Here is a 16,774-nt window from a genome sequence, read left to right as displayed (position 1 = left end):
TATTTATTGACAAAACACATAAGCGAAAAATAGACAAGATTACACAAATCTACAAAACCTTACAAGGAATCGTATAACAACATGTTTATCAATTTTTAGTTTCATAGATTACATTTACTCGACTTACTCTTAAAAAAACACGTATCTAAAGAAAGCCAACTTCTGCTTCAATATATTTTGATTTCGATGGTAATTTTACTATCAATTAACTTCAATTCACTTGGAGTATTTATTGTCTTTGAAGTTGTTTTTTTCTCTTTAATTACATATATTATATCTTGCGTGAAGGTTCGACAGATGCTTTGTTAGACTTGATAAGTATGAATACATTTGCAATAGTAAAGACCGAAGAAGCAAAAAACATTGTGCTTGCAAATGCTGTCAAATAGAATCCGTCTGAAATGTCATCTTTGTCTGGATATTGATTGGCTGGTTCATTGAATAAAACTGACAAAATGGACTTGTATTTACTCTGGTAGAATATCAAACAAGATACTAAGAGTCCTCCTAAAATAGAAAATCAATTATTATCATGGTCAATAACATGGTTACCTTGAAATATTACTGTCAGATGTCTTCTTTTTTTTTTAAATAATTACTGCTTTTCTGCGAGCATCAATTTACTAGAGATGTCTTCTTTAAATGTGCATGACGTTAAACACTGAATCACTTGGATGTGTTTTAGTCTCCGATGTATGATTTTTTTACCATGTATTTTTTTTTTTTTTTTGCTTTTTACTATCATTCAGTAACTGCGAGTAGTCTCAAATCGTAATTTCTTCTTACTTTGGTCTGTTAACACAATTTGAAATACTTTGTTTTTATTCGATTAACAATGTTATCGTTTACTTATTTTGTATTATATCTTGTCTCGCTATTTTTAATACGTTCCACCTTTAATAAGTATTAAGTATCTCGATAATTTTTTCATTTTGTTCTCGTACAATGAATGACAATTTTTTTTATATTGTGAATAAATATTTCCTTAGTCCATGTACTCCTTTCAATTTATAATTAAACTGAACAGTGTTTTTAATTCTATTTGACGCCATTTTGTCCAAGGTTAAATTCGTCTTTCTTGTATTGTTTTACATCTCCTTTTAATATCTATGTATATTGTATCATAGATCACATTTATTCGTTCAGTATATGTTTACTTGTTTTTGTTTTGATGGAGTTAATACATTTGAATAATATTTCATGGTGTGTCTTTCTATATTTTGATTCAGGTTAGGGTGAAGGTAAGCGACTTTTAAAACGTTTAAATCCGCTGCATTTATTTGTACCTATCAGTATTCAGGAACCTAAACTGGTTGTCGAATGTTGATGTGGTACTCGTTTCTCGTTTTTTTATATAGATAAGACCGTTTGTTTTCCTCTTTTAATTGGTTTACACTAGTCACTTTAGAACCTTTATAGCTTGCTGTTCGGTAAGAGTCAATGCTCCGTGTTGAAGGCCGTTCATTGACCTATAATGGTTTACTTTTTTATATTGTGACTTGGATCGAGTGTTGTCTTATTGACACTCATACCACATCGTTTTATATCTATGAAGAAGAAAATGCATGAACCAACTTAGTATTAGATTATAAGATAGAAAGTTGAAACTAATTAATGGTTCCTATGTGTATTTTTGTTTCGGGGCAGCTGAAGCACGTCTCCGGTTGCCGGAATTTCTCACTGTATTGAAGACCCATTGTTGGCCTTATGCTGTTATCTGCTCTTTGGTCGGATTGTTGTCTCCTTGACACATTCCCCATTCCCTTTCTCAATTGTATTATGTTGTTAAATGACATATTTTATAATCTGTTTTAAAATTGACATACCTCTATCTCTTCCCATGATTTTACTTGATAATAGATTTTACTATTATTTTATTTATATTGTAATGCAAAATAGAAACGAGATTAGGGGTGTCATTTTGTTTAATATTTTCAATTAGTCAATGAATAATATTACATCAAATTTCGTGCAAAATTATTTCGTTTGTTGTCACATTGTTGTATTTTTATACTGTTTAATCATTTTAATAAGAGGAAAACGAGATGGTAATTTCCTGTTTTGTTATAATTTTAATTATATAAAATAGCTGCATCCTGTAAACATATACAGAACCATCTTTAAGAGATTAAATCAAACAACAGTCTAATAGACTAGTTTCATAGTGGTTCGGTGTAGAAAAAATTCACTGTAATTCATTAAATATATAATTAAAGAACTAAAACGTAATCATATTTTACCTGCACAGAATGACAACACCGATGATGCTATCCTGCAGGCATTCAATCTAATAGGATTTCTGTTAAGGATTGGTACAAGACTGCCTAGCAAAAGGATAACAACGGAGAGTACTCCAAATCCAACGGCAATAAAAATTCGTATTCTTAGTATAACTCTCCATGAATCTAAAAAAAAAAATTACTTTTGTTTTTATCAAATATGAGAACCTAATATCAAATTATTAGATAAATATGAATTTATTGTCGATAATACGATGTGCACACAGTGCAGATAATTGCTTATATTTCAGATCTGGCAGCGCAAGGACACTTAAAGTAAAAAAGGTCGGATACTATTCCTGAATGATCTGGAATGTCCTTTTATTGTCTGAACGTAGTCGAAGATATTTGTAACAGATTCCTAAGGATCGGGAATAAATCGAGAGTTCGATCATGCATCACTACAATAAGTTGCTTCCCGTAACAGTTCGTCTTGTCGGATTAAATTCGTGATTTTGTCGTGACAGATTCTTTCTAATCGGACTAAAACGTAACAATGTTCTCTATTTTCTGGACGTTGTCCTGAAGAACGGACATGATCTGGAGATTTTGTTATTGCTGTTTTTTTGTTGATTGAGTCCAGATTGCATTCAGATTGTGCACCGTGATTGCCGACACCGTTCCGAAAGAGTTCCGGTATGAATACGAATTTCGGTCCCGATAATTACGGAACAAGATACTATTGAGTCCAGACAAAGCAATTTGCAATGCATTACAGCAGTACTTGATCATCCCGAATATGGCGACAATTTTCTAACAGATATCTTCTCTCAGCGTTTGTTTACTGTCTAATCTCTTATGCATCACATTCCGATGAGTCGGGACTTTGTCGGTACAGGTTATGACGTTTTTAACCATGCAAAAAAGATACTAATTAGACTAGAAACGGGTCTTTCTATGTTGTGATGTTATACTATTGTTTCAGATAAGGGAAAAGGTTTGGTACCATTAAAACGTTTAATCCTGCTTCAAATATTTACACCTGTCCTAAGTCAGGAATCTGATGTACAGTAGTTGTCGTCTGTTTATGTAGTTCATGCGTCTTTCTCGTTTTTATAAAGATTAGACCGTTGGTTTCCCCGTTTAAATGGTTATTTCACTAGTAATTTTTGGAGCCCTTTAAAGCGTGATGTTCGGTGTGAGCTAAAGCTCCGTGTTGGAGGCCGTACCTTGACCTATAATGGTTTACTATTAAAGATTGTTACGTGGATGGAGAATTGTCCCATTGGCACTCATACCACAGCTTTCTATATCTATTAGAAAGGGTATAGTCGGGACAAATGCGGCAGGAAACAGCTGAATTAAGACTAATTCCTTAACAATATTTGAATGTTGTTGTGATTACATAATTATTTTACCAATTTTTATTGAAATTTGAATTTACAGCCACGTTTCACTGGATCGGGATCAGATGTTTGACCAATTTTTTAAACGGCAAAGGTCCTGTCAAGGCTCGTTATAAAATCGTGAATGTGTTACTCCGGTTTGATAGATCAAAAATTCTCGGATGACTTTTTACACACATAATTACAGTCTTGGGATTACATGATCACATTTCTAACTATAATTAATTGTTAATTGTAATCGTCACCAGTCGTGTAGTCATCAAAATTGTGTTTGGCCTTATTTCATGTATATTTTCCTTGCAAGAATTTGTAAAGAAATGGTGGATTGAACCTGGTTTCTAGGCTAACAAAACCGCGCGCTTTATGGCAATGTTAAATATAACATTAAAATGACAACATTTCACGACAGTAATACGGTACAAATAAATGCAAGAACTCACAGAAAATTACATAAATAGATAATATATTTGTATATTTCGAAGTATTAACCACAGAATAACAACGAATACCTAAAATTGATTTAAGACCGTACACAAAAACAACATAATATAATTACGAACTGTGCGTCACACGAATGTTTCAACGCCACAACGTCACATGTCTTTTTTTTTAAATTGGATTTTAATCGACATAAGGTTTAAAATTATGTTATTTGATAAATTCTTTAACAAAGGCATATTAATATAGAATTGTGTTATTAACTGTGTAATTTATTGTATTATCTAACTAAAACAAACTATGGAAAACAAATTAATCCTGTGCATATAGTTGCTCTTAACTAAAATCATATAAATGAACTAGGTGAATAACTGCATGAACTATATCAACTTTTATATACGAAAATAAAATAATAAAATAGAATCAAAACCATAAACGACAAGAATCAAAGCAATGTCCTATCAAAACTTCAAATAAAACTTCACTAAATACATGAATGTTGGATGTATAAATACATAGACACGTCTTAAAGCAATGCAAATGCAAACTCAGTAAAACAGGCATGTTCGGGAACAGGCCACGGTCGAAACCTAAAAGACCAGACAACATAAATAGTGAACCACACTCTAAGACGTGGTAAAAATTACCTTAGTTAGTTTAGAATCAGACACATCGTATGTAAAAACCACTTCGTATTATTGTCCAACAATATGCAGAGAGTAATTTTGAATGATTTTTCCTCATAACTTTGTTGGAGCAGTTTATTCATAAGGAGAACATGTACACTCATACTATCGTTATTATATTCAATATATTAACTTCTTCACTGTTATATCTAAACATTGACAGGGTCGGATGAAAACAAAACTCTACGTCAAAAGAAATAATTTCTGCTTCTCAATTGTCAGCCTTCCATGTCTGTATAGGAACATTCCATACGGGGTATGTATCTCCAAATTGAAACGATATTCCCGGGCTTGTGTTCCCTATAATGATTTCCTTGATAGAGGGTTGCTGCTCGCAAGGAAGCTATTAAACTAAGAGTTCAAACTGTTGAAGTTAAAATCATCCCTTTATAAATTTTACGGACGCCATCACGAGTTGGTAGACCGATATGGAACAATCGTTTCATAGATGATATCGAGTATGTTCCTTATGTCGTAACTACAATATCATTCCCTTTTCACGAATTTGACCTACCGAATTAGACTATTTACTGGATTTGTACAAACATAAGCAACACGACGGATGTCACATGTTGAGCAGAATCTGCTTACCCTTCCGCAGCACATGAGACCAACCCCAGTTTTTGGTGGGGTTCGTGTTGCTTAGTCTTTAGTTTGCTATGTTGTGTCTTCTGTACTATCATTTGTCTGTTTGTTATATTCTAGCCATGGCGTTGTAAGTTTGTTTTCAATCGATGAGTTTGACTATTCCTCTGGTATTTATTTCCTCTTCAATAGAAGGATATACATACAACTATTCTTATTTTGATTGTTCTGGAAAGCTCTGTTTAAAGTGAAAAAAAAAATTCTAATCGTCCTAAAATCTTTGAATAGTAATGTTTGTTTTCATTTGTAGGATCATTGTGATATAAAATGTTTTATTAACTTACCGTCTCTAAACACCTTTGGTATGAAAACTTTCGTGTACACTTTATCACCTTTATGCCACACATCGTAACTTGTCCAAAGGTTTTGGTATGCATACATGTATAAAATGGTTCCGTATCCATAGTCTATCTTTTCATTATAAAATGTCCATTTCACAGATTTTGCAACTGTGTAACCAGCTACAGATAAAGCTATCAATATCGAAGCGGTTGATAAACACAAAAGAGTATGAGATAAGCATCTCATATTGATGCCGTCAATGGGACTGAACAAAGAGACACAACAACGTCTGATTAAAATACAAGACACTGTGTTTAAGGTCATGTTAATAAATCTAGCAACACCTCATTTGCTGATAGCGATCACGTTAACCAATCAAATTTGTCGGTCTTCTTGTTTTGTTTTGTAGCACTACGACAAAACCTAAGAATTCCAGAAAGACCTTTACAACTTAAAACTTTACAAGAAAAGACCAGCGCGTTTTTAAACCATATAAGAACCTTAATTGCTATCAGATGGTCATAGGAATTCAAATGAAAACCATTAACAAAACTATAATTTAGTAGTCTTGGATATGTTAAGAACTTTCAGTTATGAATGCATAGCGGGGGATGACATGTATATACTTCATCGATTAATAATAAAAAAAAAAAACAATTGTCAAGAAGCGCCTAAGAGATTAATGAATTTTAACATGGAAAGCCCATTTAAAATGATCAGGTGCCTATAACTTTTGATTGAACGTGCCTTTTATACTCAAACACTTACATAATATATATTACTTCTTTGAACCGAAACTCATCATTCCTTTGATGTCTACATAAAGCAATGTGCATCAAAAAGGTTATATTAAATCTTTATTTCAGTGCAAAACATTGATTGTGGAAATAAGATAACAGCTAGATTCAACCATGAAATAGCATTCATCTGAAGTTTTCTTTCGTACTTTTGTGATTTGCGTACCTTTTATATATTATCACTAATACATCCTGGTGTGAAAAAGAGTAATCATGATGGGTTATCTGCCAATCCATTTTATCAGTATTTTCTAGACTTCCTGTTTTTTGTTTTACGAATATTTAAATTCAAAAATGTAATCTCACGACAAATACGTTTTGTTTCGTAACGAAATTTAATTTCTATTGTTAGCCTGAATTTTCCCACATAGTTTTTTTCTCGGCTTATTGATGACTGTGATATTAGCTACAGATATTGTCGTTTCAGTTGATGACTGTGATATTAGCTACAGATATTGTCGTTTCAGTTGACCTTTGCTATCCAATTTACATTCATTGTGGTTAAGACTCTATTCGGGAAATAATGTGTCCTGGGCTTTATTGTTTTCCTGTTGTGTCCTGGGCTTTATTATTTATCTGTTGTGTCCTGGGCTTTATTGTTTTCCTGCTGTGTCCTGGGCTTTATTATTTTCCTGTTGTGTCCTGGGCTTTATTATTTTCCTGTTGTGTCCTGGTCTTTATTATTTTCCTGTTGTGTCCTGGGCTTTATTATATTCCTGTTGTGTCATGGGCTTTATTATTTTCCTGTTGTGTCCTGGGCTTTATTATATTCCTGTTGTGTCCTGGGCTTTATTATTTTCCTGTTGTGTCCTGGGCTTTATTATATTCCTGTTGTGTCCTGGGCTTTATTATATTCCTGTTGTGTCCTGGGCTTTATTATTTTCCTGTTGTGTCCTGGGCTTTATTATATTCCTGTTGTGTCCTGGGCTTTATTATTTTCCTGTTGTGTCCTGGGCTTTATTATTTTCCTGTTGTGTCCTGGGCTTTATTATATTCCTGTTGTGTCCTTGGCTTTATTATTTTCCTGTTGTGTCCTGGGCTTTATTATTTTCCTGTTGTGTCCTGGTCTTTATTATTTTCCTGTTGTGTCCTGGGCTTTATTATTTTCCTGTTGTGTCCTGGGCTTTATAATTTTCCTGTTGTGTCCTGGTCTTTATTATTTTCCTGTTGTGTCTTGGGCTTTATTATTTTCCTTTTGTGTCCTGGTCTTTATTATTTTCCTGTTGTGTCCTGGGCTTTATTATTTTCCTGTTGTGTCCTGGGCTTTATTATTTTCCCGCTGTGTCCTGGGCTTTATTATTTTCCCGTTGTGTCCTGGTCTTTATTATTTTCCTGTTGTGTCCTGGGCTTTATTATTTTCCTGTTGTGTCCTGGGCTTTATTATTTTCCTGTTGTGTCCTGGTCTTTATTATTTTCCTGTTGTGTCTTGGGCTTTATTATTTTCCTGTTGTGGCCTGGTCTTTATTATTTTCCTGTTGTGTCCTGGGCTTTATTATTTTCCTGTTGTGTCCTGGGCTTTATTATTTTCCTGCTGTGTCCTGGGCTTTATTATTTTCCTGTTGTGTCCTGGTCTTTATTATTTTCCTGTTGTGTCCTGGGCTTTATTATTTTCCTGCTGTGTCCTGGGTTTTATTATTTTCCTGTTGTGTCCTGGGCTTTATTATTTTCCTGCTGTGTCCTGGGCTTTATTATTTTCCTGTTGTGTCCTGGGCTTTATTATTTTCCTGCTGTGTCCTGGGCTTTATTATTTTCCTTTTGTGTCCTGGTCTTTATTATTTTCCTGTTGTGTCCTGGGCTTTATTATTTTCCTGTTGTGTCCTGGGCTTTATTATTTTCCTGTTGTGTCCTGGGCTTTATTATTTTCCTGTTGTGTCCTGGGCTTTATTATTTTACTGTTGTGTCCTGGGCTTTATTATTTTCCTGTTGTGTCCTGGGCTTTATTATTTTCCTGTTGTGTCCTGGTCTTTATTATTTTCCTGTTGTGTCTTGGGCTTTATTATTTTCCTGTTGTGTCCTGGTCTTTATTATTTTCCTGTTGTGTCCTGGGCTTTATTATTTTCCTGTTGTGTCCTGGGCTTTATTATATTCCTGTTGTGTCCTGGGCTTTATTATTTTCCTGTTGTGTCCTGGGCTTTATTATTTTCCTGTTGTGTCCTGGGCTTTATTTTTTTCCTGTTGTGTCCTGGTCTTTATTATTTTCCTGTTGTGTCCTGGTCTTTATTATTTTCCTGTTGTGTCCTGGGCTTTATTATTTTCCTGTTGTGTCCTGGGCTTTATTATTTTCCTGTTGTGTCCTGGTCTTTATTATTTTCCTGTTGTGTCCTGGTCTTTATTATTTTCCTGTTGTGTCCTGGTCTTTATTATTTTCCTGTTGTGTCCTGGTCTTTATTATTTTCCTGTATGATGATTTCTTATCAAGGTAGACGGATAAAATCGAGTCACTGTTTTTTTATCAGCAGTATTGTGTATTGTTTTGAACAGTAGTTTTCAGTTATGTCATATTTACAAAATTGAAAGCGTAATCAAAATATAAATACGAGATTATTGCGCCAAAAAAGAGATCCAGCAATTTGTTAATACATGTAATATACATCACAGAGAAAACAAAACAGCAAACAAAACGAAATGTTGTTGACAGTAAATTTGACAAAAAAAAAACAAATGAGTTTTTGTAGGCGAATTTTTTTTTAACAAAAACACAAAAACAAAATGTTGCATAATTTTTTCTCGATATAGTACAAACTAAGTATATCATAAATATAAGAGTACACAAAGTGAAAAAAAACATGTAAAACCCGTTGCATCCGAATCTCATCCAAACACCAACCTGTACCATGAAATAACGTAAGCGGAATGCATTCAGACTATATATAACAACAGGAAACGTAATAGCACACAGAAATTATAGGAATAAAAAAGAGCAAAATGAGGCACACAAACTCTTTATAACTCAATCTCATCTTTTATTTTTTATGAAGTAGACAATGAAATTTTATCTAGCAGGTTTTGATTCTTTACGAAGAACTTTCTGTGAGGACAAATGACGAGACGTTCTATGACAAGATCATAAAAATACAGCTCATAAATCTTGTAATTGAACATTGGTGACGTTTTACAAAATCAGAATAGCTTCTGCATGCTCTTGAATAAAGTATAATGGAGAAATGTATATTCTATGACATAAAAGGGGGCAGTCAAACTAATAAATCAAAAGTAAACTGACAACGCCATGGCTACAAATGAAAAGACAAAAAGACAAACAATAGTACACCTGACACAACATAGAAAACTAAAGAATAAGCAACACGAACCCCACAAAAAACAAGGGATGATCTCAGATACTCTGGAAGGGTTAGCAGATCCTGCTCCACATGTGGAAACCCTCGTGTTGGTAGGTCACATTCATGATAGGGAAGGGGATTGTAGTTAGGAACATATCCGATATCATTTGTGAAACGGTTATTCCATAACGGTCAACCAACTCGTGTTTGCGTCCGTAAAATGAACGAATGGATGATTTCAACTTAACCATTTTGAACTCCTGGTTTAATAGCATCCTTGTGAGTAGCAAACATCTATCAAGAAAATCATGATAAGAAATACAAGCACGGGAAAATCGTATCAATTGGGAGATATATACCACGTATGCAGGTACTGCTAGAATGTTGCTACTTAGAAATGGAAAGTTCACAATTGGAAAGCTGAAATCATAAAAATTATACATCTATTTAGAGGAAATTATAAAAAAAACACACCGATTTTCAACTAATCAAATTTCAGGATATTCGTATTGCACTCAAATATAAAGCAATTTGCAGATGAAAAATAATTTCTTGAATGCACTTTATTAAATATTGAAATAATTTTATTGCATATTGACATTGTAGAATAAGATACAACATAACAGTATTAATCATATGTTCGCCACGATAAACGAATAATTTAAGCTTCAGTCAAATAGTTTTGGCTTCCGATATGAAAAGCTACCATGTAAGGTATTCAGTCAATGTAATATATCTGGCTAATTAAATAATATATTTTCCCCATATTTTCGTTCCATAGCTATCAAAGCACCTTTCTGTTGTGATAGTAAAAACTTTTGAAAGAACAAGGTATGTCAAACTCTTAAGTTCAATATCAAATCTATCAAACAACGTCTTTTCGTTCTTCACACGACTATTTGTTCTCGTTAATAAGGTTTTCATTTTCTCACATATGTAGTTTTAGCATTTAAACTTCTTGCATTAAAACAAAACAAAACAACGTCAAAAACATTCCCTTTTACAATATGTATATCTTTTAATTAACTTTTTTCGGCCAATGTATAGCACCTACTGAAATAAAAAAACTTTTGTCGGCCAATGTATGGTACCTTCTGAAACATGCTGAATCTAAATTGACAGTTTAAATTCAATAAAAAACAGTAAAGACACTTCTAGAGTAGTTGTAAAAAATCCCGAAATATTTAGTATAATCCGCAAGGTAAGTAAGTGTTTAACTACACAAGCTAAGTAAGTGTTTAACTACACAAGCTAAGTAAGTGTTTAACTACATTCAACACCTATAAGATTCTCGAACTGTCGGTCCTGACTTCTGTCGTTTTGGTCATTTAAATAATAAATGTTGCCTTATGACACTGCATACGAGTGTTTATAGAGACACAAATATAACATAAATATTATCGATCAATAATATTAAAAAAATGAAGAAAAAAAAACCGAATAAATGAAGAAATTGAGTATACAAGTTTATAAACATGATAAATGAAACAATTAACCTGAAAAAATAGAAATGAAGACATAAAAAAAAACATTTAAAAAGAACACAAAATGAAAGGTTTTACTACTTAAAGCCAGACCAGGTTAAAACTTCAAAGATATTTCGGTACATTATTATGTGGGTGTGAGTCGAATGTATGTACCTATTACTACACATCTATGACATGTATATGTTGAAATAATTCATATTAAGTTTAAACTATATCCGTGATAGCATTAATGTTCATTTCTACTACTTCATTACCAATTATTTCACTTTTTGGTTTAACTTTTGAAACTGTAAGTCGTCCTTCTGAATGCATGGTTTTGATAAAAACAACAATGTTGATAATATCCATCATAGAAGAAATAAAGAAAAATGAACATGCCATCAGTGCCATAAAAAATCCGGATGATAAATTATCTTCATCTGGATAAAAGGCTTTTGGTTCATAGAAAGTAGGATCAAGCATGGAACGGTAATGTGTTGAATATTTGTTCATTGCATATGCCAAACAAAATCCTGCAATATGAAAATTGAGACATATAACACTAACATTTTTTTAGTTTTCTTTAAAGTATTCTAAATTTAACTTTTTATTGGAGTTAACTTTTAAATTTGTAAAAAGAATTCATGTCATTGAATTGAACATGTGAAGTAGTGCTATGGTATATGTGATACTACTAGTTTCCTTGGAAAATAAGTTCAGTTACATCAGTTTTTGCATTCAAGTTTTTATACATGTTTGTTTTCGACTTTGAGTTTACAAGTCTTCTTGATATCTTTCGTCTCTTTTTCCTAAACTTTGTTTTCTAGAGTGTTTTTCGTATTTATATTTTAACAATACCCCTACCGTGCCAGAGTACTTGTGATCACCCACGTTTTTCTTTAGGTTTTGGTTGCACTATTTAGTTTTCTTTATTATGTTTTGTGTACTTGGGTTTTTTTTTGCTATGGCACTATAGACTTAGTCGTTTACATGGTTTTTTGAAATCTTTCACCTCTGTTTTTTAAATCTTTATTGGACATTTAATAATGTTTTTCGTATTATTTGTTTTTATTATTGAATTGTGCCAATGGTATTTCGTTCATGTCAAACACCGGAATTAATCCCAGTTTTAGGATAGGATTAATAAAATAAGAAAAAGGATTGAACACGTTGTTTCCTAAAGAAAATTAAGGTGTTACCTAACACTACAGGGAGATAACTGTGTAGAATCAGCTAAACGTTTAATTACGTTGTATTGTAAAAGGAATATTCAGCTTCTCAGTGATAAAAATTGATGTTTTTCAAATTGCTATACAACCAGTGTAATTTTTCTGACAAAACCTTAACGACTAGGTGCAAAATATTTTAAAGTGATAAGAGGAATCAAGAACCTCCTAAAAAGATAATCGGTCATTTTATATAAAACTAAAAGTATTGCAACTTATTTTATATGTTACCTGCAATAGTTGCCAAAAGAGAGGAGATAATCCAGCAGAATATTACAAACATATCTTTTTTCTTCAGGACAGACATTAAAACGGCCACTACAAGGACAGCAAATGAGCCTGTCCCAGTTCCAATAGATACCAAAACCATTGTTCGAGGCAGTCGACGCCATTCATCTACATATAATTGGGAAATCACAAACAGTTAAAACGATACGTATTTAATTATTTTAATATTGTCAATTAATGTAGTAACACTGTGTCATTTAGCTTTGATAGAAAATTGACAAACTCTAAAGTATATCACTACCACTTGATTGCGCTCACAAACGCGGCCTTATCTTTTGTATACTTTTATAGATGATTATTTCTTGTAGAATAGTATTATCAGTTATACTTTTTCCGACAAATGAGACAACAATCTACCAGTATCAACATGGCGTAGATTTAAGCATTAATGTTTAAGTTATCTCCATGAAATATGTTATCATTTCAGAGTATGTTGATGAATCTAAACTCGGAAGTTTTAATGCCCCACCTTCGAAAGTAGAGGGACATTATGTTTTCTAGTCTGTGGGTCCGTCCGTTCGTTCGTCGTACCGTTCGTTCTGTTCGTTCGTCCGTCCATTCGTTCGTCCCGCTTCAGGTTAAAGTTTTTGGTCAAGGCAGTTTTTTCTGAAGACGATGTTTACTCAATCAACTTGAAACTTACAACACATGTTCCCAATTATTATATGATCTTTCTAATTTTAATGCCAAATTAGAGTTTTTACCCCAATTTCACGGTCCATTGAACATAGAAAATGATTGCATATGGCAAAATCAAAGGTTCTTTATTCAAATGATTTGCACCACGCGACTTTGTCCCTTTTGATCAAATAACTTCCCTTCGTTTAAGATTGAAAATACAATTTATTTTAGATCCAGTCCTTTTCCGTCATTTATCTAAAACTAATGTATCTTAAACACTTCCTTTGATGGAAATTTACAAAAAAAAATGTGAAATTCTAAGGTAAAATGCTTAAAATTTGACTTTTTACGAATTGGGAAGGTTGAAATCATCATGTTTTTTTAAAGAATTTGGCCGAACACTAATGAAACCAGGTGAGTTAAAAGTTATTTAACGTCAAATTACAAGGTGTTTCCCTATATGCGAACAAATCATGAACATATCTTCTTGTATTTCTGTTTTGAATCTTGCTTTTTTTACGATTTTCCGTCATTTTATATGATCTTATATAGCAATTATACTATGACTACGCTTCCGATTTTTAAAGTAAAATTAGCAAATTACCCTAAATTTTGCCATATGGTGCGAGTGGGGCATCCGTGTACTTGGAACACATTCTTGTTTTAAACTAAATCAAAATAAATGTTCGACATCATCGAAGTACTGATCTTTATTATATACATAGGTATGCCTATAGGTTAGTCTGCGGGGTCCCTCTTAAGAAAAATTCTGCATTTGATACTGTTGAAAAGCGCTTACATTGTTTTTGAGTGTCTTCTTTGTGTGTACAACAAAGGTAAAGTTTTTTGTTAAATATTGATGGTCCTGAAAAGAACTGTTTATAAGAGATATAATCAGCACAAGATGCATGTCTAAATACTTATGTCATCGTCTCTCGATGTGTTCCTGTAACTTGAATCTTGTTAATTGTAGTCTGTGACGTCATTTGCATTGGAGATAACTCGTGTTAAAATCAAGAAACTCCAAAGGTTATTCGCCGGTGAATCACAGTCATTTACTGCTGGTGTTAATGTAAGGGTAATTTATTCTTTTTTTGCAATTAAATGAAAATTAACCGAATTTTTCCATGTCCTGTATTAACGTGTCACGTTAGAATTGTTTGTAATATATGTTATGTATATTTATCATGATTTTCCAATTTCATGTAGCTTCGAATAGCAATTAATTGAATTATCTTTACCTACCCCGAAAATTGATCAACCGGTAAGCCTGAGAATAAACTGTATCCCCATTTCCTTTATAAGCATCGTATCTTCCCCAGAGGGTCTGATAAGCATATAATTTGTAAGTTTTACCGCCCATCCCATAGTCTGTACCGCTGTCGTACAAATTCCACTTCACTGATTTAGAATAAGATCCACCAGACAATATAATCGCCAGTAATAGAAACAAGATTGAAACAAACATTAAAACATTTGCAAAAGTTAAAATTTTCAGTATCCTTTTAAATTTCTTAAAATTTGAAAAACACATCTTCAGTCTATTCTTATTCAGAGAAAATAAGTACTGTTGGACTATTACTAAACACTGTAATTTGAGTAATCCCACTTATATCCCTCTATTTTGTGAACAATGCTTGATCTGTTATATTGAAAAAAAATGAATTTGATAAGACACGATATATTTTGTATTTTTGTGAAACGTGCATCGCATAGCTTTAAAGCAGTGGAAAATTATTATTTGTTTTTATATATGACAAACTGCCAAAAAATATGAATAAACAATAAATTACTTTAAGCAGTTGATGTAATATGATTGGTAAACATAATTTTGAAGTGTTTAGTTTCATACCTTAGTTTCCTGGCGATGAAGGTATACTTCTCAAATCTATTCTTCTTCTTCTATTTTTAACGATACAAATTTATAAATAGAACTATATGGATTAAATTAAAATCTGATGGCTTATGAACCTACACGTTGCTGTTCACTTGAACGAATAATTTTCTCGACGTCAAACTTTGACATATTGAAATAATTGTGCGTAGTTGGACTGATTTTAACTATAAACTTGAAAACGAGAACATGGACTTCTTCTTGACAAAGACATTATAATTGTGAAATTATGTTTACCAATTTGTATGAACAAATCACAGATGAATTAATTTATTTTTAATTAATAGATATCTTTACAGGGAAATACCGAATTTTTCGAGCAATATAAAAATATTTCCAGAGAATTCTTTCATTAATCTGGACCTATGTAGGTAATATATAACAAATGTCTTTTCAACAATCCGGTTCTGTTTATCTTTTCAAACAAAAATGATATGTCTATCCAAAGGATATTATATCTACTAAATAGAATGTTTTGATAAATGTCTAAAATTCCAATTATTTGTCTATAAAAGTAGACCACGCAGGTATATTTCTTTTAAACTGATGACTTGATTTAACTTTAATAGAACATGAAGGGAGAAAACGTTACTATAACTTTTATGTGTTTGAAGCGCTTTTCTGGATTTACGCTCAATTTTAGAACGGTTTGTTACTTATCATGTCAGAGCCAAAGTACTCACTACTGAGCTGATAAATATTCGGGGACTGATAGTTCCCTATCAGAGGTGAAAAATGAAAACAACACGTTACAAATTGCATGCGTCCAACGCGCTTTTCTGGATTTATTTTCATCCAAAACGCTCAAAGTCGAATATTTGAATTCTATTATTTATCCAAAGGATGGAAATATCTAAGGAATCGAATTTCTGAGTGATTATCTAAATTGTCGATCATATTTATCTCTTAAAGTATTACTCAATAGTATGTTTTCTTATAACCATGAAAGAGGGACGAAAGATACCAGAGGGACAGTCAAACTCATAAATCGAAAATAAACTGACAACGCCTGGCTAAAAATGAAATACACAAACAGACAAACAATAGAACAACATAGAAAACTAAAGAATAAGCAACACGAAGCCCACCAAAACAGGGGTGATCTCGGGAAGGGTTAGCAGATCCTGCTCAACATGTGGCATCCGTCGTGTTGCTTATGTTATAACAAAATCGGTAAAAAGTGTAATTCGGTAGGTCATATTCATGACTTGATCGAATTACCCTCGAACTTGCCGTTATTATTTAAATAAAATCAGGTCTGAACTTTTTGTGTAATCTGGTCAAATGTGCGAAAGTCTCCTTTTTTATAATCAACAACATGACGGAGGCTTTGCACACAAGCATCCCCCCATCTATTATGTAATTGAAAATCTTCTGTTTTTACAACATTCAAAACATCAAGAGGCATTCTTTGATCTCACATTAAACATGTGGTTTATATAACTTTTGAAATAATTTAAATCTCGGTCTATTTGTGAAATTTATTCTTACATACTTTTGATTTTCTAACCCTGTATGCTAACAT

The 16,774-nt window shown here is 32.6% G+C and overlaps 1 protein-coding gene and 1 long non-coding RNA gene across 2 annotated transcripts; both read right to left on the bottom strand.

Moving 5' to 3' along the window:
• Positions 1-271: 271 nt before the first annotated feature.
• Positions 272-5,946, bottom strand: LOC139497483 (uncharacterized). Its single transcript, XM_071285712.1, has 3 exons — positions 5,679-5,946; positions 2,241-2,405; positions 272-507 (listed from the first exon to the last, which is right to left on the bottom strand). The coding sequence occupies exons 1-3, from the start codon at positions 5,920-5,922 to the stop codon at positions 272-274; spliced, it is 645 nt and encodes a 214-aa protein (XP_071141813.1). The 5' UTR covers positions 5,923-5,946.
• A 5,382-nt stretch (positions 5,947-11,328) lies between these two features.
• LOC139499290 (uncharacterized) lies at positions 11,329-14,881 on the bottom strand. The gene is made up of 3 exons (XR_011658160.1): positions 14,601-14,881; positions 12,678-12,842; positions 11,329-11,753 (listed from the first exon to the last, which is right to left on the bottom strand). It is a non-coding gene; the product is annotated as an uncharacterized lncRNA (long non-coding RNA).
• Positions 14,882-16,774: the final 1,893 nt, after the last annotated feature.

Source organism: Mytilus edulis, chromosome 12 (assembly GCF_963676685.1).
Source record: "Mytilus edulis chromosome 12, xbMytEdul2.2, whole genome shotgun sequence".
NCBI classification, from domain to species: domain Eukaryota; kingdom Metazoa; phylum Mollusca; class Bivalvia; order Mytilida; family Mytilidae; genus Mytilus; species Mytilus edulis.
The sequence above is the reverse complement of the archived record's forward strand: the minus strand, read 5'-3'. Positions and strand labels throughout refer to the sequence as shown.

Excerpts from the sequence above, each read along its gene's own strand:
- LOC139497483 (XM_071285712.1), bottom strand. The coding sequence starts at position 5,922 with ATGAGATGCTTATCTCATACTCTTTTGTGTTTATCAACCGCTTCGATA. Across the intron at positions 2,406-5,678 it reads ACCAAAGGTGTTTAGAGACG|ATTCATGGAGAGTTATACTA; the intron begins GTAAGTTAATAA and ends TTTTTTTTTTAG. Across the intron at positions 508-2,240 it reads GGTGTTGTCATTCTGTGCAG|GAGGACTCTTAGTATCTTGT; the intron begins GTAAAATATGAT and ends TTTCTATTTTAG.